Raw genomic sequence first — 23,090 nt, 5'->3', positions numbered from 1 at the left:
TGTTTTCTTTATCTCCCCTGACAGGAGCCGTTGTGGGCATCTTGAGCCTCCACACCTCATCGTTTAGTCAGAACCCTCGTTTCTCGTCCAATCAGAATCTGCATTCCGTGGAGCGGAATAAAAGGAGTGGGAGCGGAGAAATGGGCTGTGCGAAAGTTCTTCTCGTGATGTTCATGATCAGCTTTGAAAAGGGGATTTGCGTCAGTTGGAACCCCGTCCCACGCAAGACAGTTAAATATAATGGTGAGTATCTAATGACCAGACAAAACTGTGAGCGGAACTCCCAACAGCAACTGAGCAGCAAATGTGCCCACTGTCCTGTTCCCGTATTTCTCACACTGTTTTTATGGAACCCCTCCTTTCTTTATTCGTCCGTCTCTTTCTTCTTTTCTTTAGTCGACCCCTCCCTTCATTCTCCATGCAGATTTGAGATAAGAGGTGTGATTTCTGCTTTGAATTCATTGAGATATCACATTACTGCGTGGTTTTATAGGTCTTCATGGTAAAGAGCTTACCTCCCTATTCATTTGCACTTCATTTGTGTCTCTTCTTCCTTTCTCATATAGTTTTCTATGCCGCCCCTCTTATCTTTTACTCTTTTTTTTCTCTTATGCTTTATCCAAGGGGAATTCACTTAGAACAAATTGTGCAATAGTCTTTTTACTCTTCATCGGTTTTGTTGTCTTTTCCAAGAAAAAAAAGACATCTAAGCATTCTCAAAAGAATGCATTTACTTGAGAAGCGAGATTGCTTAATATTATATGACTTATTTTCAGATAATATAATTTGAATGATGTGTACCTTCCTTTCCTCGCTGGAAATTTATTTATTTATTATATTTTTAGCATACGTCTAACAACATTTAGTGAGGTTTGTAGAAAAACAATTTTGACAGTGGGGTATGAAAACTTTTAGATTTCAGACTTAAAATGCTCTGAAAGCTTATCTACACAATGTTGTTTCTCAAGTGTGTGCCATTGTAAGCATCGGAAGATAAAATACTGTCTAAAAGACAGATTCTTGTTGTGTATTTGCATTCATTTTAGCAGTAAAATCAGGTTAATGATGCAAGCACATTCTCAAAATTAACATTGATCGCAATTTGCACGCCAGTTGCAGGCCAGTTCAGAATAAAAGGTTTTTAAGAATTCAGCAGAGTGCTGTGATCTGGCATACTACGCTGAGACTGTAAAACATCGCTACTGTAGTCCAGACATCTGAATCGGCTCTTTAAAATGCAGAAAGTGCACTAGTCTACACCACATGTCTGGATGTGTGCCCTGTTATAACACTCTTCTCCATCATTTGATGAATTACTTCTGTAAAGATCAATAGAGAATGTCAACATGATCTCATGAGAATTCATGTGTTTTTTACGTAAAATGTGGTTCTACAAAATGTACATTTAATTACATTTGCACAGACACTGAAATGTACAAAACTGACGTATTTACAGCATCTAAACGTACAACACTGACGTATTGACAACACCTAAAACGTAAATGATATATGTATGAACAACTTTACAGACTTACAAATGAATCCTTATGAGTATTGAAATCGCGGCATTAACATTTTATTATATTGTATTAATTTTTCAGAACATTTGTTTCCAGGACTTTTGAGAACAGATTTTGAAGCCTAGAGTTTTTGCTTCAAAATGATGTGAAAATCATCTTGATTACTCACTCACAAAAAACAATATATTGATTTACATTTTTTAAGACACTTTTAGTGTAGGAAAGGTATATGCGAGAAGGCGTCAACTATCAAGCATTAAGCTGTGATTCACACCTGAGTAGACAAAGACCCGCATAACGAGCTGCATAATGAGCGTGTGACTGAGAGGGAAGAGTTACAAGAAAGAATCTGAGGACAAAATAAAAATATATCTGAAACTATCAAGCATTAAACAAATATATATATCTGAGTACAATAAATATATATATATATATATATATATATATATATATTATTATTATTATTTTGAAAAGAGCGGAGGAGATTTTTTCAGCTTTTTTTGATGAATCGAAAGTTCAGAAGAACGGCATTGTTTGTAACATGATAAATGTCTTTATCATCACTTGTGTGCTAGATAAAAGTTTTATTTTCTATGTACTGACTCCAAGCTTTTAAATGGTATAGTGAGTATTGTTACACTTGGAGTAAAACTGGAGTAATGATGCCATTCTTACTGACATTAGGCTAGTAACATTATAACTCATTTTTTTATATATATATCGTAGTGCTGTTTATGTTATAGAACACAAAAAAAAACATCCTGGCATGGTGAGACATTTAGATGCTGTGAATGAAACTTTGTAATGTTTCACTTGATTATACATTTTGGTCAGGAATCATAGTTTGAAAAAAAAGTCTAACTTGTAAAATGTGTACAGGTTATGTGAAAACTAATACAAGTAGGATAATAAAAAAAAAGACTTACTCTTGTTTATGATCTCTGCTTGATCAAGCCGATTCATCAATAATCCAAAGGTAATCCAAAGCTTCTTGAGGTAAAATCTTTTTTATTTGTCACAGCAAGTCTTCTCAGCGCTAAGCAAAAAGTAAAATGTAAAAAACTCGCTGCTTTGTTTGCTGTTATGGAGGTGTTTACACGCCGTGTGCTTCACGTGGACCATTATAATATCAATAGCACGCTCGGTGCATGGGCGTGGTCGCATTAGATATAATGAAGGAGACGTGAAAGACTGGACATCGCGTTGGTTTCATATGGATCACTTTATCACAGAATATTTGTTTTCGATTGTTAGTTTAAAAGTAGACATGTCAAGCTTTCTATAGATATCTCTCTCATGTCTCAGTGTTGAGTATTTGCTGAGCTACAGTTCATTTTAATGACGCGTTTCTAAATGAAGATCACCGCAGACCAAGGCTGCAGACAGCGCAAACTGTTTGTTTTCTTTATTTTATAAATGCACAAAGTTTTGTTGTTATTATGTGTGTATAAAAATAAAATTAGACCCTTTACAGATTCGACTGATGTATTGCTCTTATCTGTAAAATTAAAACTGAAAGTATAATTTAAATTATTTTTGGCCTTATCAGGAGATTATGCCACAAAACGCATATCTGCGTTTGTCGACCCCTAAGGGTTAATATAAAATGTTAACATTTCGTTCTGTTCTGTGAGAATACATAATGTTAAACAAGACTACACTTTAAACCATTTTTTTAAAATGAATAACATCTCTCTCTGCAATCATTTAACCATTACTTATCATGTAATACTAACTTTGTTTGCCGTGGGACACAAAAGACATTTTCTCCGAACCCCTAAGGGTTAATATAAAATGTTAACATTTTATACACCAAAAAACAAAGGATAATTACGTTTACCATTACACCCCTAATAATTACAAAATGAATCCATTTTATTTGTTTGCTGTAATCCAAATCTTCATAATCCATACGACTGCGAGGAACAGTCCCAAACTCAAGCCTTTATTCAGTCATCTTCATCTCCATCCTAAATAGCGACCGTAAGCCACAATATCTGCGCTGACGCATTTGTTATAAATTCAAAAGTTGCCGCATCAAGATACATTATGGCAGGAAAAAGGAACTCTCATTGGCTCTCGCCTGCTTCATCACAGATTGCGACATGCCGTGTTTCTAGTGAGATGTGTTTGAATGAGAAATGCGCGCCTTCATGGAGTGGATTGGGATAATAAAAAATAAAAAAAACTAAAATCTTACTAACCCTAAACTTTTGAACAGTAGTTTACATTGAATGGAGACATGTAACATGAATGACATGCTTAACGACTAGATTCTGGTGGTTAATTATAAGCTGCATGCAAAAGTGGCACCACTGTTTAGTAAATTTGCTCCTAAGTCTTTTCCTGTTTTAATCCAAACCACTCTTGATAATCAAATAAACAACTACAGAAAACATCAAGCAGTAGGCATGATTTTATATGTACACAAATAAACTGATAACATCTCCTTTTAAGCCCTCAGTAGAGACCTCAGTATAGGTGGTAAGTAGGGCTTTAATTGCCAGGGATTGGTTTAGTTGAGTTAAGTGGCCAGGAGATGGTTTGGTTGGGGAGACGTCAAAGAAAGTCCAGAAAGAACAGAAAAGTACACAGTGTGTCTGCAGTGTTTAACTACTGTTTCAGGTCATGTGTGACTACGTTTGGGCCCTAAACCACAAAAACAGTATGCCTGCGCGGCACACATGCACTTTTCAGGGAGGGTGAAAGACTGAAAAACAGACAAAGCATCGGAGTGCACTTTAATGTTTATGTGTGAGCGTGCAGAGTGCTTAGACTGGCAGTCTGAGGGATTTAGAGCTCCAATAGTGTGTGTGTGTGTGTGTGTGGTTGGAGGTGGAGAGCTGGATCGCAGCAGAGATAATATTTACCCACTACTTTCCACACCCACAGCCTCTAAAGACCCCTCCTCCACAATTATCTCCATCTTAAAGACGCTGGGGATTCACAAGTAAACACGTCTTTCTTGCAACTAAATGTCTTTTCATTTCTATCTCTCCCCCTCTGTTCATTATCAAAGTGCTGTGACTTATTGTGACAGACGTTATACTGTTGTCTTGGCCCTGAAAAACAGCTCTGAGAGTTCAAAGGGGAGTCACCCGCCCCGCCCTACCCCTTTCCAAACCCCATCCGTTACTTTCTACAGCAGAGCGGCCAGTGCACAACGTGGTCAGAGAGAGAGAGAGAACGATAGCAGGTCAAACAGAAAATTAAAGACCCAAGAAAACTCCTGCTGACTTAGATGAATAGTATGAATGCACAGACTCAAACTATTCCAAATCACTTTCAGTGACTGAAATAAAGCCGAAGTAAATGAATATTAGAAGATAAACTTAACTTTAAAAACTCAAAATGAAATTATAAATGTTGCTGTGGCAAATAAGTGAAAAAAGGTTAGGTTGATGCACTACAATTACTAAAACGATATAAAATAAAGATAAATAAAAATATAAAAAACATAAAAACAACAAAAGCATGTAACAAAATTACTAAAATAAAATTTAAGCCATTTAAAATCTATTGAAACATCATTAAAAATCATATTTAAACTAAATGTAAAATATTAAATACAAAGAGCATGTTAAAAAATTAAAGATGAATTGCTAAAGGAGGGCAAAGAATAGTATAAATGTGTGTGTGTGTGTGTGTGTGTGTGTGTGTGTGTGTGGTTGTAATAAAAATCAGATCAAACTGAAAATGAAAGAAAATTAAATGTAAAATTTGAAAAAAAAAGTTTAATTTAACATAGTGTGTATATACAGTATATATATTTATATTTATAATTAGTAGTTGTGAAAATAGTAAATAAAAAATAAATTAAAGCTAAATAGGATTATTCAGCATATAATAAAACTGCCAAAACATTGAACTAAAATTAAAATGAAAAATTAAAATATAAAGAGCAGATCAAACAGAAAATTAAAGACCAATTTCTCCAGAGGCCAAATGAAACACCAGCTGACTTAGAGGGATTTTGCATTTATACTAAGTCCAATGCGCTGAGAATGGCAAAGCTACGGAGAGAGAAAGGGACTGCCTGCCTAGCACATCTCTCTACCCTCCAATTACTATAATGACGGCCTCCACTGAAAAGGACAGGCCCACTGTGTGTACTGTATGTGTGCATGTTTATGTAAGTGGACTGAAGCCAGTCCTATCCGTCTATCTGTGCCGAACTCCTCCCCACACACAGACGTCTGTGATTTATCCTCTCTAACAGACGCCCTCTCCGGCACTTGTACGTCTCATTGTCTGTAAAAGTGTGTTTCTTTTTTCATTCAATAAATCTGTCTCCCATACTCTTTGTGGACCTGTTCGCTCCAGAAGGAGGCTGTTTGTTAAAGGGGACAGAAAAAAAAGAAAGTCTTTCTATTTTTTGTGTGCTTGCCACTTTCATGAAAAGGTCAAACTCGGTACAAGCTGTGAGCTCAATTCTCGACTGCAGTCTCCCCCCTGGTCTGTCAAACGGCGGCCTATTTTCAACAACCTTTCACACGTCTCTCCCTTTTACTGTCATCCTGTCTCTTCCGCTCTCTCTTTCATTTTCTTTCAATCTTGCATTTTTTTCACACATTTCCACCTTGCTCTTTTACTCCCATTTCTGTCATTTTCTCAGCGCCCACACCTTTTCACTCTCTCTGCCATTCCTGCATTCACTCTTGTTGGGCCCCGAGGACAATTTCATTTCTCTGATGTTGCTGTTTCATAGCTCAGGAGACTTAAAGTCAACATGACATCGAAATTGACCATATTGACTTTACTAATGCATGTTCTTGGTCTTATTGCACAAAGTTTTTCAGTGAACATCATTCCAGAGCAAGAATTGTTATCATAATCTTTTGAAATTACTTTCCTTTTTTAATTTACAATCCGCTTAATTCATGGCAGTACATTCTGTGCTACTTTTTTGTTGTTTCCTCTGAAATACGTCACATGAATGTAAAATGGATGTGAAAGTCTTATGTTGATTTAATGTTTGAGATCTTATGAAATCGATTGCAGGCTTTGGTATCTTGGCAAATCTGAGCATAATTTGTGATATTGTCGAGATCTCTTCTGAAACTTTCCCTGGTAGCTGTGTTTTGGAATAGTAACTGGTTTCTAGCTGCTCTAAGGTAGTCATTACTTAGTCCGAGCTGATCATTTGCTTGTGCTAGTGTTATTTTAGTATTATTTATATACTTTCATATATATTATAGCACAAATGTAGCATATATTAATGTTTTGAAATAGCTTTTATTTTTATATTTTCAGTTTTTATTTTAGTTTGAATAAATATATGTGCTTTTATAATTTTTATTAGTTTTTGTTAGTTTTTATTTGCTTTTATTTTTTATTTCAGTTTTCGCTTTGGTAATCTGCTTTAAAGGTGCTGTATGTAGGATTGACACCGAGTGGTTGAACTAGGTATATTGCAGTCAAAATTCTAAATATTGGAGAGGGTTTTTTTTTTCACCCTGTCCCTCCTCCTCAGACTTGATGCACATGCAGGTTGCCAGATTGACAACACAAACAGGAACAAGTATGTTAACTTACCATGTTTCATAAATATCTGCAAACATATTATGGTATTTTTATGCTTTAGTAGAGTCAAAATCTTACATACAGCACCTTTAAGGAAACTTGTTTATTTCAGTTAGTTGCCAATACAATATTTCTAATTTAAGTTCAATTCAAGTTTAAAGTTTTATCTAATATTAATGTTTTTATATCAGCTTTATTTTAAATTACCAAAAGCATTTTTAATATTTTTAGTTTTAATTAACAAACTTGCAACTTGCAAACTTCTAAACCGTCTTGGACCTGCAACAAACTAGGTTCAAACTTGTCATAAGGTAGGTTTAAACTGGTTTCTGAAACACGGTAGCTGGTAAACCAGCTGATGCCATTAACTAATAACCTGCTATTTTCCAAAACCCAGCAACTAGCAAAAGATTTTATAGAGAATATTAAGGTGTTTTTCTTAAAGACTTAAAAGGTGCTATAAGTAATTTCTCTTAGCAATTTTGCAAGCTCCCACCAGTCTCCCACAAAAAAAATCCTCGAAGTGGGTCACGCCCCCTCTAAAACATGTTAGCAAACCAGATGTTCACAATCATGAACATGCACAATGAATCACATGCAGAGAGCATGTCTGATAGTTTTCGGATAGGCTGAAAGGCGTGGGTTGCTCCCCTGACTCTTTTCTGCAGTTTACACCATCACCGAGACAGGTATGACACATATGTCAGGTATGACACATATTTCTTTCTGTCAGGAAGTTGGGATGTCTCTCAATTTATGTGTGGTATTCCACAGCACCTTTAAGCAGAAGTCTCCATGTGGTAAGCATTTCATTGCTAAGTAGGAGAAAGAGTTGAGTGTGATTTTTCTCCACACCACAACTCTTTCTATTTCTGTCGACTTTCCTTCACTTGCTCTGTGCACTTTGTGGCATTTGCAAGTTTTTCGGCCTATTGTTGTGGTAATCCGTTCTGACCGTTTCCTGTTGCTGAGCCATGTTCTCCTCTCTTCCCTTCTCAAAGCAGCAGCGGCCCCATCACTCCTTCATCTAATCTACTGCAATTATAGCACTTCCCCTCATCCCCCCACCCGCCCACGCTCTCACGCTCTTAAGCGCACCGTTTGTGTTCGTGTATCAGTGTAAACACGCCACCTGCGTCTTTCTTAATGTGTTTTTTTCCCTTTCTTCTCTTTTAACTGTGCTGTTATGTGTCAGCCTCAGACTGTGGCTCCCTCTCGTTCTTTGTCCTAGCAAATATGGGTGTGTTTTTATAGCCTGTATATGCGTGTATGAGCTTTTCTCTTCCTAATTAGTGTGTGTGTGTGTGTGTGTGTGTGTGTGTGTGTGTGTGTGTGTGTGTGTGTGTGTGTGTGTGTGTGTGTGCATTTTTGTTTCTAAGTCATTCGTTGGTATCCATGTCAAAGCTTCAAAGGCCTTAAAATAGGTCTTTAATAGCAGAGTGTGTGTTTGGAGTGCTGCGGTTATGAGCTATAAGCAGGGCAAGACTGTATTTATAGCAAAGCTGCTTTGTAAGGAGCTGTGGAGGAACATCTGAAGAAAGCAGCAGCCTTCAACTTGACTCGTTTCAGTTCTGCGGCTCGATTCCCTCAACCAGAGCTCACTGCCCTCTCATTCTGCCCAGCTGAGAACTCATGAAGGACAAAGACACACACACACAGAGAGTTCACTTCTGTTCCCTTTATGTTGCTCACATCTGGATTCCATTCAAAGTGGCATCTATTTTTAGCTTGTTCACTTTTTAGGCCGTACACTTAGATAGAGACTTCCTCTCTCCCCATTAGATATGCTCCTGTTGGCTTTGGTCGACTTGTTCTTTGTGTGTTTTTTGTTTTTGATCATCTTTTGTTTATTTTTTTTAATTAAATTCTGTTAACCATCCAAAACCAAGTGGGAAAGTTTTGCAAGTTTAGCATTGGCAGTCAGCCCCTGCTGGTAGATGCTGTAACTGCACCATCTGGCATTTTCTCCATTGACAGCCATTCAAAAGTATCCATGTATCTACTTTTTTTTTTTTTTTTTTTTTTTAAACCAACATATGAAATGCATTAGTAGATTTTTTTACTGGTGCTTAATTCGTTTTTGGAGGGATCCTACTTACATTTCCCATGTAATGAATAATATTTTTTATTATATGAATATAAGACTTGTATAATTTTAACATTGTTTAATGTAATATTATAAATATACATTATATTGTTGTGATGCCTACATATATTTTCCATTGGATGCACAATATTTATTGTAAATGTTTTATAAATGTAAGACTATAATGTAATATTATAAATATATTATATACATCTACTAACATATTCAATAAATGTTTTGCATCTTGTGAAATAAGTACTATAGATATAAGGCTTAATTCGTTGTAATTATTTTTTTTAAACAAACTAAAATGATAAAACTGTTAAAATATAGTTTTGTCTTGCTTTTGTCAATTTTAGTCAGTTTAGTTTTAATTTATTTTTATTTCAATTTTAAAAGAGTGTCAACATATGTAATATTATAATATTTGTACAAATGTAATATTTATATTGTACATTACAATGTTTTGATGCCTAAATTAATATGTAGCATTAGCATCCAAAAGGATTGATTTTATTTTATTTTTTTATTTTTAATTTACTTAACAAAACAAACAAAATATTTTAACAAAATAATATACATTTTAATAGCTGCCGTTTAGCATTTTCAACCATAACATGAAAATAATTATCAGCTAATCATATTAACCAGCATTTTGACATTGATTCGTCCCTAATTTTTCATGTCTCAACTCTGGATAGTCACCAGTGAAGGCTTTGGGATTATATATTTTCTCATGGTACCATTAGCCACCAGACCTCCGTGTAAAAAACAGACAAAGAACCCCCTCAGTGGACAGTTTGCTCAACATTGCCACTATCTGGTCAGGATCTGTAAGTGCATCCTTCCCCACTGTGTGTAATTGGCATCTTCGCTGAATAATAATTAGAAATCTTACTCTGTGCTCGGCTCAGCACAAAGCTCAGTAAACTCGAAGCTCTGTGACTGGCTGAGAGGCATTTGAGTCATTATGCAGGTATTTAGAAGTGTGAGCATGTTTGTGTCTGTGCGCTCTGTCACATCTCCCTGGCTGTTTGCAACCAAGCAGATGTTCTCCGTCCTCCCTGGGGGAAGTCTGTTCGTTTCCTCGCTCCTCTTGGATCATCCAGCCCTCTTATACGTTAACAAGCTGCTGCTCTCCAACTAATAACCACATGCTCTCCTGACTTCCATCCTGGCAGAATCTTCACCACCACTCACCGTGTCTCTCCAAGATGCCTTTTCTCCCCTCTTCTCTTGGAGCACTTGCTCATCATAACCTTCCCTCCTCTCTGCACCCATCTGCCTTGGTAGCATTAAATCAGATCAGGCACAGTGTTCTTGTGTGTTCAGGGATGCATGGGATTCTGGTGTCCCCTCCTGGCACTTTCACTGGCTTAAACCAAGATTGAAAATGGTGCCCTTTGTTTTAAGACTGCGACAGATAGCCCAAGTTCATAGCCAGCTTGCAGCATGTGCCTGTTAGTAGTGACTAGTAGTGTGTATATATACACTACACTGTGTGTGTGTGTGTGTAATGTTGATGTACAGGAATATTAATGTATAAATATATTTAGATTTGTATGATATATCATTTAAATAGAAATATATTTATACAATAATATACCTGTATGTGATCATTTCTTATTTATATATTTATATGATTAAAATATATGAAATGATTATATGATGTTATATATGAAGATGTTATATATGAAAATATACTTACAAAATATATGATTATATAGAAAAAACATTTACATATAACATTAACAATGAACAGTTTTAAATCTAGGTTAAAATAAAACTGTATTTATAAATATATGATGATTTCATTTATATCATTCATTGTTAATTCATGTATGTTGTCCAGTTTATACAGCTTGAAATGTTAAGGCCACCACCAAACCTGGACTAACCAGCATAAACCACCCTGGATCATATGAATTCATATTGGCCCGAATTAATCTTTTTAACACATTGCCAACCAGTTTAAGCAAAGGTTATGAGTATCCATGGAAATTCATGCTTGCCTAAGTTGGCATTTTCAGCAGGAGCGTCGGTGAACATGATAAATGTGAGAGATTTTTTTTAAAGCCCAAGAGTCATATTGGATCAGTGACATTTGGATCACATTTAATACCCCCAAAAAACACATTTCTTCGCACTTTTCAGATGTGCAAGACAGTATGGCGAAGTTTCGTGCTGTTGGGGTGTGGAACTACAGCATGTTGACCCTGGCAGAGCATGAGAGGGTTTTGTACGTGGGCGCCAGAGAGCACATCTTCGCCCTGGATCCCAACAACATCAGCAGACAGCTTCGACCACAGGTATGTTTAGTGAAGAAAAAGCATTTCATTTCATTCAGAAAACCCCCCAATGCACCCAAAAAATACTATTCCACAAGCCATCAAGCAAAAAGGGCATTAGCATTTTATCTTTCGGAAATATCAGCATTTAAAAATGACTCACTCTTTCAATGGCACAGCCATTTGTAGTAAATTGCCAGTTGCGGCAGTCAATAGCGAATGCACGTTTTACATGCAGAGTGCTATTTGCTTGTAAAAGTCATGATTGTTTCTCTATTAGATTGAGTGGTCTGCTCCTGTGGAAAAGAAAAGAGAGTGCGCAGCGAAGGGGAAGAATAACCAGGTACCGGCTGATGTTGCATCCTTTATGTTTTAACAGCTTTACTTTGTCTGGCCTCACTGAAATGCATTTACTCTCCCTCCCTCTCACCTGTTTTCTCTTTGTGTCTCTCTCTCTGTCATCGCCGTCTTTGCAGACTGAGTGCTTCAACTACATTCGCTTCCTGCAGAGCTACAACCACACACACCTGTACACATGTGGGACGTATGCTTTCCAGCCCAAATGCATCTATATTGTGAGTGTGCACTCTTCTCTTTGACTCAGAAATCCATCTGAGCCACATTATCAAGTGCAGCGGACTGTGATATGATGGAGGAACTGTGGAGTTGAAATTGTTAGGATATTAAAATGTTTTTGAAAGAAGTCTCTTTTGGTTTTATGCTGAAAAAACAGTCAATTGAAATATTGTTGTAATCAATATTATTGTAATATATATATATATATATATATATATATATATATATACACATTTACATTTTACATTTACATTTAGCCATTTAGCAGATGCTTTTATCCAAAGCCCCTTACAAATAAAGAGAATGGAATGATATGCAAGTGCTATAACAAGTATCAGTTAGCTTAAGGCAGTACACGTAGCAAGGTTTTTTTATTATTATTATTATTATTATTATTATTATTATTATTATTATTATTATTATTATTATTATATGTATTATAAATATTTGAGTATATCTTAAAAAGTAATTTATTCCTATGATGGCAAATCTGAATTTTCAGCTGCCATTAATTACAGTTTTCAGTGTCTAACGGTCCTTCAGAAATTAAAATGCAGATTGGTGATTAAATATAAATAATGGTTCTCATTATAATCAATGTTGAAAACAGTTTTTGCTGCTTAATATTTTTGTGAAAACAGTGAAACATCTTTTCAAGATTCTTTGATGAATAGAATGATCAAAAGAACAGCATTTATTTAAAATAGAAACCATTTGTAACATTATAATAACATAATATTATGTCTTTACTGTCACTTTTAATCAATTGAATGCATCTTTGTTGAAGAAAAGTATTCATATATATATATATATACTGTCACTTTTAATCAATTGAATGCATCTTTGTTGAAGAAAAGTATTCATATATATATATATATAAACTTTTCAATGGTAGTACAACTGCTTTCAACATTGATAATAATAAGTAATGTTTCTTGAATAGGAAATCAGCATATTAGAATGATTTCTGAAGAATCATGTGACAATGTAGACTGGAGTAATGATGTCGAAAATTCAGCTTTGCATCACAGGAATAAATTTAATTTTAAAATGTATTCAAGTAGAAAACAGCTCTTTTAAATTGTAATAATATTTCTCAATATTTTTATTGGAAATGTTTTTTTGTTTGTTTTTTTTGTTTTTTTGCGGTCTTGGTGAGCATAAGAGACTTCTTTCAAAAACATTATTCCAATCTTTTGACCTTGTAATCTATGTACGTGTGTGTGACTCAGCAACTGGCTTCCATTGTGTCAAAGTGAAATAAATCAAATGTAAATGAGGTTGTTATCACGCAGAGCGGACTGATGTGATAAGACGGCATGTTGTGTGTATTGCCCTTGTGTGTGTACACTTATTTGTGTGTGGGCAGGAGGACGATTCAAGAGGGCTCAGCTGCTGCTTAAACTCTAGTTGGCAAACATGGCTGATGGCGCAGCGTGTACGTCAGGTCTTCAGTTTTGTGTGTGTGCTCGATCCATATGTGACCATTTCTCTTTGTCTGATAGAATGCAGATTATTTCACTCTGGATAGCACCACCCTGGAGGACGGCAAGGGAAAGTGCCCCTACGACCCCGCCAAGGGTCATACAGGCCTCATTGTGGGTGAGTCACACGTTTCCGACATGCAGAAACCTGCATTATTATTCTTGTGTCTTGCGTGTGGGTGTCCTTTTGTGTTCAGTGCAGCCTGTGGATGCGTTTATGCCTCCTCTCTTCCCACACTCGGGAGAGACTGGAGTCCCTCTTTAATATCTCATAACCATGAGGCTGTAGACAGGAGTGCGTACATATGTGCCTGTTCCCGCTCTAAGCGTTCTTCTCCTTTCCTAGACAAAGAGTTGTACTCTGCCACCCTCAATAACTTTCTGGGCACAGAGCCCGTAATCCTGAGAAACCTGGGACAACAACATTACAGCATGAAGAGTGAATACCTACCGGCTTGGCTCAATGGTGAGTCTGAAAACACACACATACACAAAATATATGTCATGCCTCTGCTGCACAGACCAGCTTATGTTTTCCTGGTGCACATAGATGACCAGCTTTACCAGCACCAGAACAGTTTTCTGTATTCAGTTGTTGGTAACTTAATACGATCCTACATCTATCTGGAATCAGCTGTTCGCATATATATATCAATTTACATTTAAATATATTTAAAATCTACATAATATATTATTTAAAAATTTAAATTTTTACAGCATTTATTAACTCATAGAATAAAACTTGTTGCTTCTTTGGACATGGATTACTGAGTTGTATGGATTCAACTGTTGGTGACTTGACACAATCCTGTATCGTCTCATTCTCCAAAACTCATCTCTGAGTCGTTGTCATAGCAACAGGTCCATAAGCTCAAACCTAGTTTGTTTAAAGGAAACAGGATTAGATTTCGGCTGTTTAAGTCTGTCCCAGCCTCATCCCTGCATCACCAGAGGATGTAATAATGTAGTATTATTATAATTCTTTTAATAATAGCCTAATTTAAAGTCAAATAATCATATTGTTGACAATAATAGGCAAAGCTGTTTTACTCAATGTGAAGTAATAATTTCCCTCACATTAGCTGTACATGAACGGCAGCGCAGACATTGTGTTCTGGTCTCTGGTTCTTTGTGTTCTCATCAGCTCAGGAGATGCTGTCTGTCGTGCCATTAGAGAAGTGTACCTAGTGGTCTTACATAATAAGAAATCATTTATGATTTTTGTTGTTTCCCGGCCCCATTTCCGGCTTTTAAAAAGAGCTTTTATGTGTTAAATTCATCTGGATGCATTAGCAACTGACATAAAAAACACATAAAACCTGTAGAAATGCAAGGGAAATAAAAATTTAAATATAATGTAACAGTTAAATATTTACACATTTAATAAATTCTCAACTTTTAGCCTGCTCTTTCTCCTTGTAGTTGCCTTGGCAGTGTTTCTTTGCTCTTTTAGGTCCAGAAATTCCTGGTAAACTTTAAAAATAGTGAATAATAACGTGATGTGTAGCCAAATATGGTGTCCCATACTCAGAATTTGTTACACACTGTTACAGAAGGTTTCTTTTTCAAATAAATGCTTGAAATAAAGTACTGTTTCACACAAAAATATTAAGCAGCTGAGCACAACTGTTTTCAACATTGATAATAGAAATAAATGTTCCTGAGCATTTAGCATATTAGAATGATTTCTGAAGGATCATGTGACACTGAAGACTGGAGTAATGATGCTGAAAATCCAGCTTTGCATCACAGAGATAAATGAGAAAATATGGTAGTCTTTATTACTTAAGTGAATGTATTCATATTGTATATATGCACAGATTCATATATTAAATAGAAATTGACATATTTCTATTTTTTTTAGTATATTGTCTCAAAGACTCATTCCAGGTGTGCTAATCAAATCCAACCATGTGTTTGAAGAACCAAATCAGCCAGAAAGGAAGTACCACAATTCAAATATCTGGTCTACAGCGAATTATCTCAGATAATACAGTATTAAGCAATGTACAAGTAACATGGTCCCTCTCTTTCCAGCAGGGTTAATCTGAAATCAGCTCAATAAACAGTGTCCCAAGGTGGAAACCCAAGATCTTTAATCTGTTCATCAAGTAACCAGCAGCTCCTTATCTGTAAAGCACTATGTCTCCAATTCTAACACATCCTTCCATATCTTTCCCTGTTTTCTGGTACAGAGCCAAACTTTGTGGGTTCGGCGTTGGTCCGGGAGAGCCGCAACAGTAAAGATGGAGATGATGATAAAATCTACTTCTTCTTTAGCGAGAGAGCAGTGGAGCTGGACTGCGACAGCGATCTGACAGTGGCACGGGTGGCACGTGTGTGTAAGGTGAGAACATTTAAAGTATATGACCAGAAGGTTGTCGAGTAAATTTAGCTCTAAGGCGAATGTACCTTTATAAAGTGTCCTGCAAGCCGCTTTGAAATAAAATGTCTGTTAAATAGCTTCTTGTTTCACTTTTCAGGGAGACCTGGGCGGCACACGGACCCTACAGAAGAAGTGGACCACCTTCCAGAAAGCTCGGCTGATGTGTTCTTTCCCCGAGCGCCACATCACCTTCAATAACCTGCGTGCCGTGTTCACTCTGCCCGGGGCGGACTGGAGGAGCACTAGCTTCTACGGCATCTTCCACGCGCAGTGGTGAGCGAACCCTCCTGCCATGCCAGTCCGTGTCATAAATATTTCTCTCTCTTTTCACTTACTGTCATAGTTGTGAAAGTCGCTCTGTCCTCTGCTTGTATAAAAGTGTCACCATGCCAAACATCCAGCCGTGTTCGTCAAGTGTAGAAAATGCTGCACTGTCATTATGTTGACAGTAAGGCTATTACTGTAATAAACCAGCCAGTGTAGCGCAGTCATTTAGTTCAGAATGACTGACTACTTTTTCCTCTCTTTTTCTTCATCCTTTACTCTCTCTCAGGGGGGATGTGGATGTGTCTGCTGTGTGTCAGTACCAGATCGGAGAGGTGAAAAATGTGTTCGATGGGCCGTATAAGGAATACAGGGAGTCGTCTCAGCGATGGGGCCGATACACTGGCAACGTGCCCAGTCCCCGACCTGGAGCGGTGAGCTTAGCAGCAGTTGTGATGGGAGGCCGAGAGGGCGTCCGTGACTAAGCAGTTGGCTAAATATAGATTTTTGTACATACGGTCAATTTTCACCCAGCAAATCAGAACTTAATAAGTGTCCTGTTGGATTATAACAATTTAGAAATATCTTAACAACGATTTTGAGTGAGTTTATGTAAAAAAAAAAAAAAAGTTTTTGATTTGGAAAACTCTTTTGTGTTACTTTGGAAAAGGGGTATTGTGACGTTCACCATTACCAAATATTTAAAAACATTTTTTTTTGTACTTTAGAACAAACACTTAATTTAGCAGGAACACATAAAATTTATCAAAAGGAAAAGTAAAGACTTTGACATACTTTTACAATAACACACACACACACACACACACACACACACATATATATATATATATATATATATATATAAATTTTCACATAAATGCTGTTCTTTTGAAAAAAAAAATGCCAGAAAAAAAATGTATCATGGTTTCTACAAATATTAAGCTGTACATTTGTTTTAAACATGGATGATAATAAGAAGAAATATTTCTTGAGCAGCAAATTAGCATATTATAATGATTTCTGAAGGAATATGTGACACTGAAAACTGGAGTAATGATGCTGAAAATCATGTAGCTTTGCTATTAACTAAATAAATTCTATATCTGCATATTAAAATAGAAAACAGTTATTTTAAATTGTAGTAATGTTTAGAATATTACTGTTTTTGCTGTATATTTGATCAAATAAATGCAGCTTTGGTGAGAAAGAGAAAAAAATCATGAGATTGCTATCAGGATGCTTAGTTGAATTTACATGAATTTCAAATGAAAAAAGAAATTTATATTGCTTTTTTATCTAAAAATTTTAAAAAGGTTTGATTTTCTAGTTTATATATCTCATCAAATTAACTTATATACAATATAACTTCTATCGACCAAGGCAGAAGAACACTTCATTTCCCATAATTCTTTCTTCTTCCTTTTATTTCAATTCATAGTTCATGTATTTTAAATTGTATCATGTTGTTTAAAAAATACTTGTCATGTACAATCTCAGAAATAAAGGTACAAAAGCTGTCACAATGGTACAAACGTACATTTTTGAAAGGTGCCGCCCCAGTGACAGGCTTTGTACCTTTATTTTTCAGAGTGAATGATGTGCTGTATTAAGTAAAGTAAAAATCCCTAATCAATTAAAGAGACTTTTCTTTCTTGTTCTTGTTTTCCACAGTGCATTACAAACTTTGACAGGGAAAACGGCTACAACAGTTCTCTACAGCTGCCTGACGCTACGCTAAACTTTGCCAAGAAGCATCCGCTAATGGAAGACCGGGCAGAAGCTCGCCCCCTGCTGCTTACTAAAGGGATCAACTTCACCCGACTAGCTGTGGACAGAGTGAGCTCACTGGACCAGGGATCCTACATCATGCTCTTCATAGGCACAGGTATGTTATTGAAAGTGAAACACGTAAATGGATTAATGTACAAAACATTAAAAGGCGAATAAAAGCAGTATTTCTATGTCAAGAGGGTTATTTGACTGTTATTTTTCCTGCATCATCTTTATTGTTCTTTTGTCCTTTTTTGCACAAGTGTGAATAGAGCATCCCGATTCGGTCAGTCCTTCAAATAAAAACTGAAACGATGTATTTGGCCTTGGTAATCTCACATAAACACACTCATACTCAAGGCTTAACCATGTGTGTCTCTTTAAAGCATCTAATGAGTCCAGTTTTGCACCAGTTGCACACAAAAGACAAAAACACCTAGCCTTAACCTAGTTAGTTATTAAACGATTTTCAAGAAGGTGAGCTGTCCTGTGGTGTGACATTTCAAACAATTTTGCCGTTTTTTAATAATTATTCTGAATTATTCTTCATCATATTAAACACCATGTTAATTAAGAGACTTTATGAATGTTAATTAACAAAATATTTTTATTATAAAATACATGCTTTAAAATATATTTTTAAACTTTAAAAATATTTTCCATGTCTCAAGACTATTTAAAATAACTAGTGAAGGCAAAAAGAGTTTTATGGCATTAATTTTAGGTTAAAAAGTATATAACTGTCTGTATATAAAAACAATAGAAGTCTATGCAGTGTCCCCATTTAGCTAAGTTAATGTGTGTGTGTGTGTGTGTGTGTGTGTGTGTGTGTGTGTGTGTGTGTGTGTGTGTGTGTGTGTGTGTGTGTGTGTGTGGCAGAGAGAATCAGAGTCTTGGATTGAGGATTAAGAGTGAACATAGATACTCTGACATAAGCAAAAGTGGCAGGGTGGATTTGTAAAGCACACCCTGTAGCTCTTCCACTCTCCTCTGTTATCCCTTTTCTGCACTCTCCATTTTTTCTCCATACTGAGAGAGATCAGTGGCACATTATCTGTGACAAGCACTGTGTGAGAGGACGGGATAAAGTACACACACACACATATGGAGTTATGATAGGTCATGGCACCAGCTGGGGTGTATTCAATTTTCCTGCTGGTAATCGGCGTAACCTTGTTCCTAAAATCCAATGACGGAGAAATATGCCATGTGTTGATGATATATTAATGGACTATTTGTCTCTCCTCTCTTGCCTTTTCCCCTCTCTGTCCCCATTCCATTATTCTCTCCCTCTGCATATAATCTATCCCCCCATCTTTCCATCCGGTCTCATTGTTTGTCGTTCAGCGGATGGATGGCTCCAGCGCGTTGTGATATTGGGTTCAGAGGCTCATGTGATAGAAGAGATCCAGCTGTTTGATCGGCAGCAACCAGTGGACAGCCTCACCATCTCGCACAGCAAAGTAATTTCTGATCTGTTCTCTTGCTGAGCCAATCTCTTTGAACCCAGCTCTCCTGCCTGACTAGCATTAACCGGTTTTGTTCAAACCGAGTAGGAAAACAGAATGCACTGATAACTGAAAATAATTTTACTTGCTTGTATTATTTTCCTTCATTTATTCCCAGATCTTTCCATTCTTTCAGTATTTGTACATTGGCTCCCGCTCTGAGGTTCTTCAGCTGCCCTTGGCAAACTGCAGCCGGTACCATTCACAGCCAGACTGCCTGCTGTCCCGAGACCCGTACTGTGCCTGGGACAGCGAGGGACGCGCATGTGTCCGCATCGACCTCCACCGCGGGTAAATTCATCTATCTTTTAGTTAGTTCTGCCGCTAACATCCTTTCACCACCATCCACCCACTCCTTTTCTCATGTCTGTTGTGCTCTCCTTTTTGTTTTCTTTCCGTTTCTATTCTTGCTGTCCTCCACTGTTCGCTCCTCATCATTTTGCAAAGGCTTTCCCTTTCCACCCCCTCTGTTCTCCTCCACAGGTCCCTCTTTGTACTTTTAAGCTGCATCCCTATAGCAGTGTGTCTAACAGCCTTCTGACACATCATCAATGTTTGTGCTCCCCCCACAGCTCCACATCCACACTCTCGCAGGACCTCATGCTGGAGAGGTTCAACCGAGGAAAAGCCAAGTTTGATAAGCCTTTCTCCATCCCCAGTCCTGGTACGTCAGACTTACGCTGCCCCCTGCAGGCCCCCTATATATATTTGTATTAGTAGTCGTAATCTCAGTCGTACTCACTAGTTGTTTTTTAGAACAATGTTTTTTAAAGAAGTCTCTTATGCTCATTAAGACTGCATTTGTTTGGTCAAAAAAAAAACAGTAAAACCATTGATATTGTGAAATATTATTACAAATTGAAATAACAGTTTTCGATTTTAATACACTTCAAAATATAATTATTTCCTGCGGTGGCAAAAATAAATAATAAAATAAAATTAATTTAAATAAATAAATACTTTTTTATCCATTTAATATTTCCTTGCTGAATAAAAGTATTAATTTCTTAAAAAAAAATAAAAAAACTTCCTGATCCCAAACTTTTAAATGGTAGTGTATAATAACCTAATCAATGACTGAGGCTAAACAGTAAAGTTTTATCAATAGAGCAAAAAATATTACTAAAACAAAAAGCAAAATGTAAAAAAAAGACACTGTAGTACTATTTAATTACATTTATTTTATTATTTTAAAAATGAAATAAATCATATATTAATGTTTTTGTTTTATTCCCCCAGATCATTCTAGGTTGAGAAATGTGACTGTGGTTGTTGGGTCAGATCTGGTATTGCCCTGCCATCTGGTTTCCAACTTGGCCCAGCCATTCTGGGAGCTCAACGAACGTGAGCTCGCCCTGGTAGAAGGTGAGGCAATAGGGCCGCGATTCGACCGAGCCCTCCGTGCCCTCGTTATCCCCCAAGCCGGTCCCCTTCAAGCAGGCCGCTACATCTGCTATTCGGAGGAGCAGGGCGTGAAGTTCCAGATGGAAAGATACCAGGTTGCGGTGGTAGCCAGCGCACCCGTCTTCATGGAGGCCCGCGCTCCTGATGGCAGCATGGGTTTGTTCTGGGTCCTGGTGATCACTTTGGGTGCTGTGTGTCTGTTGCTGCTAATCGTGTCTCTGTACCTTCGTAGAAGACTGAAGTTGGCACTGGGCAAAGGGGCGGAAATGAAGCCGCTGGAGAGCACATTAGTGTACCCCATTACTTTACCCAAAGAGCCTCCCAGCCGGCCGTCATTTGTGCCAAGCAAGATGGCGAACGATGAGGATCGCTTCTGGGAAACAGGGGCCAATTACTACTACTCGGACGGCTCCCTGAAAATCGTGCCCGGCCATGCAATGTGCTCCACCGGAAGCTCGGCATCTCCGAGCGCCATTCCCGGTCAGCCCATTCACTCGCCAAGCAGGCTGAGCCTCACCAACATTCGGAACTCAGGCACCAACGGATACATCCGCCTGAATCTGAGCACGGCCGGAGAGGAGAGAACGAGCATGGGAGCAGGAATGGGAATTGGAATGGGGAGCGGACTCGGGCTGGGCGGCCGAGAGAATGATTACTCCAGTCCGTTCAAAGAGGAGCTTCGGAAAACTCTGCAGCAGAGGAGCGTGCTTCCCGACGCCAATCCCGAGGAGTCTTCTGTGTAGATCTCACAGGAAGCACAGAAAACCTCACCTACCTCCCTCCTGCTTGGGGAACTCTCTTCATCCTACTCACAACCTATTTCTTCTCTGTCAACACTTCTTTGCAGTGGCAAACATCTCCCGTGCCATAAGGCCACCGCGCTTCACAACATTCCCTTGGACTATTCTGGTTCTCACACTACTAACACTCAACTGAGACTGAACACAACTCGAAAAACTTTTGTAAATGTCTGTATTTAAAGGACCAGACCGACAGGGTCTTGTCTTGATCTTGGCTAACAGGCGAACACAGGTACATCTCTGAGAGGAACCCAACCAGTCAAATGTAGCCGTCAGTCTGATCTGCGAAGGGCAGACGTCTGACAAAGGATCTGAAACATTTGGCAAGCTGGAGGATACAGAGCTTATTTTTGGCATCTAGAGGTTGCTTGCCTCAGGTGTTTGGACACGTTTTTTGCACCCTTTTATGGGGAACGCATGAGAGAGGAGACAAGGACATGCATAAACTCAAATCGCTAGATGACAATCACGCTCTTTTCTCACGAGGAAAGCAGAGGAGAAATTATTAAAGAGAAGAGAGGGGGAAAAAACAACTGAGTGTGCTGTAAAACCGAAACAGGACTTGAATAATGAACAAATGCTTTGCCTTTCTTTCTTTACAGCTCAATAACTTTTTTAAAAAATTGTCCTTTTTTCTGAGAATGTGTACTGAGACTTGCAGCACTAATTGATTGTGATATCTGTTTATTGCAACTGTTAAAGAAAGGACTTCTTTTTTTACGATTAATAGTTTCATCTGAAATGTGAAAGGAATACCAGTGGAAGTCGCATGAGGAAGGTGTGAACAGAATGTTGTACTAAGACTGTGTTGGATGTGACAGCAAGTGCATTATTGTATATATTTGGCTTGAACTGCCAAATGAAGTACAACCCCAGTGTTTGCCTACATGATAAACCAGGTGAATGAAGCCACATGATGGAATGAAACGTTATTTCTGGAATGATATAGAAGACCCCGCCCACATTCTGAAGCCGAATTCTTCTCCATGAAAGGGATCCTTCAAAGCCTACAAGGAACTGGACTTTTAAAATAAGTCCAGAATGAGTGGCAGAGGCTACGGCTGATCAAACACAGGTGAGACTACACCAAATCATACCTTTTATTTGGGAGGCTTACTTTATTTGAAATTATATGAAGATGAATGATACATTACCATTCAAACGTTTGGAGTTTTTCCTATTTCTCACAAAGAAGACTCATGTTCATTAAGGCTGCATTTATTTGATCAAAAATGCAGCAAAACAGTAATATTAAGAAGACTCATGTTCATTAAGGCTGCATTTATTTGATCAAGTATGTGTTAAAAAGGTTATTTTAAAATTTATTTTTATAATTTGAATGTTTTATTTTTGTATATGTTTTATGTCAATTTATATTTATTTTCAGCAGCAAATCCTTCAATTATTTTAGTATCTGGTGATCAATAAATATTTTTAAAATGTCCTAAAGAACCATTTTAGTTTTATTTGAAAGTGACAGT

General features: G+C 37.3%; 1 protein-coding gene across 3 annotated transcripts in view; it reads left to right on the top strand.

Annotated features, from left to right (window-relative positions):
* sema4c (sema domain, immunoglobulin domain (Ig), transmembrane domain (TM) and short cytoplasmic domain, (semaphorin) 4C) overlaps window positions 1-23,090 on the top strand; it is a 56,357-nt gene that overhangs the window by 31,786 nt on the left and 1,481 nt on the right. For 2 of the 3 annotated variants that reach the window (XM_042753370.1, XM_042753386.1), the window contains 14 exons: window positions 25-243; window positions 11,284-11,438; window positions 11,698-11,760; window positions 11,894-11,992; window positions 13,499-13,595; window positions 13,824-13,943; window positions 15,673-15,824; window positions 15,961-16,136; window positions 16,417-16,561; window positions 17,799-18,012; window positions 19,245-19,360; window positions 19,524-19,696; window positions 19,978-20,069; window positions 20,645-22,684. In XM_042753370.1, coding sequence (XP_042609304.1) covers window positions 25-243; window positions 11,284-11,438; window positions 11,698-11,760; window positions 11,894-11,992; window positions 13,499-13,595; window positions 13,824-13,943; window positions 15,673-15,824; window positions 15,961-16,136; window positions 16,417-16,561; window positions 17,799-18,012; window positions 19,245-19,360; window positions 19,524-19,696; window positions 19,978-20,069; window positions 20,645-21,552 — 2,729 coding nt within the window. In that variant the 3' untranslated portion in view covers window positions 21,553-22,684. The remainder of the gene's footprint in view (window positions 1-24; window positions 244-11,283; window positions 11,439-11,697; window positions 11,761-11,893; window positions 11,993-13,498; window positions 13,596-13,823; window positions 13,944-15,672; window positions 15,825-15,960; window positions 16,137-16,416; window positions 16,562-17,798; window positions 18,013-19,244; window positions 19,361-19,523; window positions 19,697-19,977; window positions 20,070-20,644; window positions 22,685-23,090) is intronic. The other variant, XM_042753379.1, reaches the window with a different exon arrangement.

Source organism: Cyprinus carpio, chromosome A5 (assembly GCF_018340385.1).
Source record: "Cyprinus carpio isolate SPL01 chromosome A5, ASM1834038v1, whole genome shotgun sequence".
Taxonomy (NCBI): Eukaryota; Metazoa; Chordata; class Actinopteri; order Cypriniformes; family Cyprinidae; genus Cyprinus; species Cyprinus carpio.
This window is presented reverse-complemented; position numbering and strand designations above follow the sequence as displayed.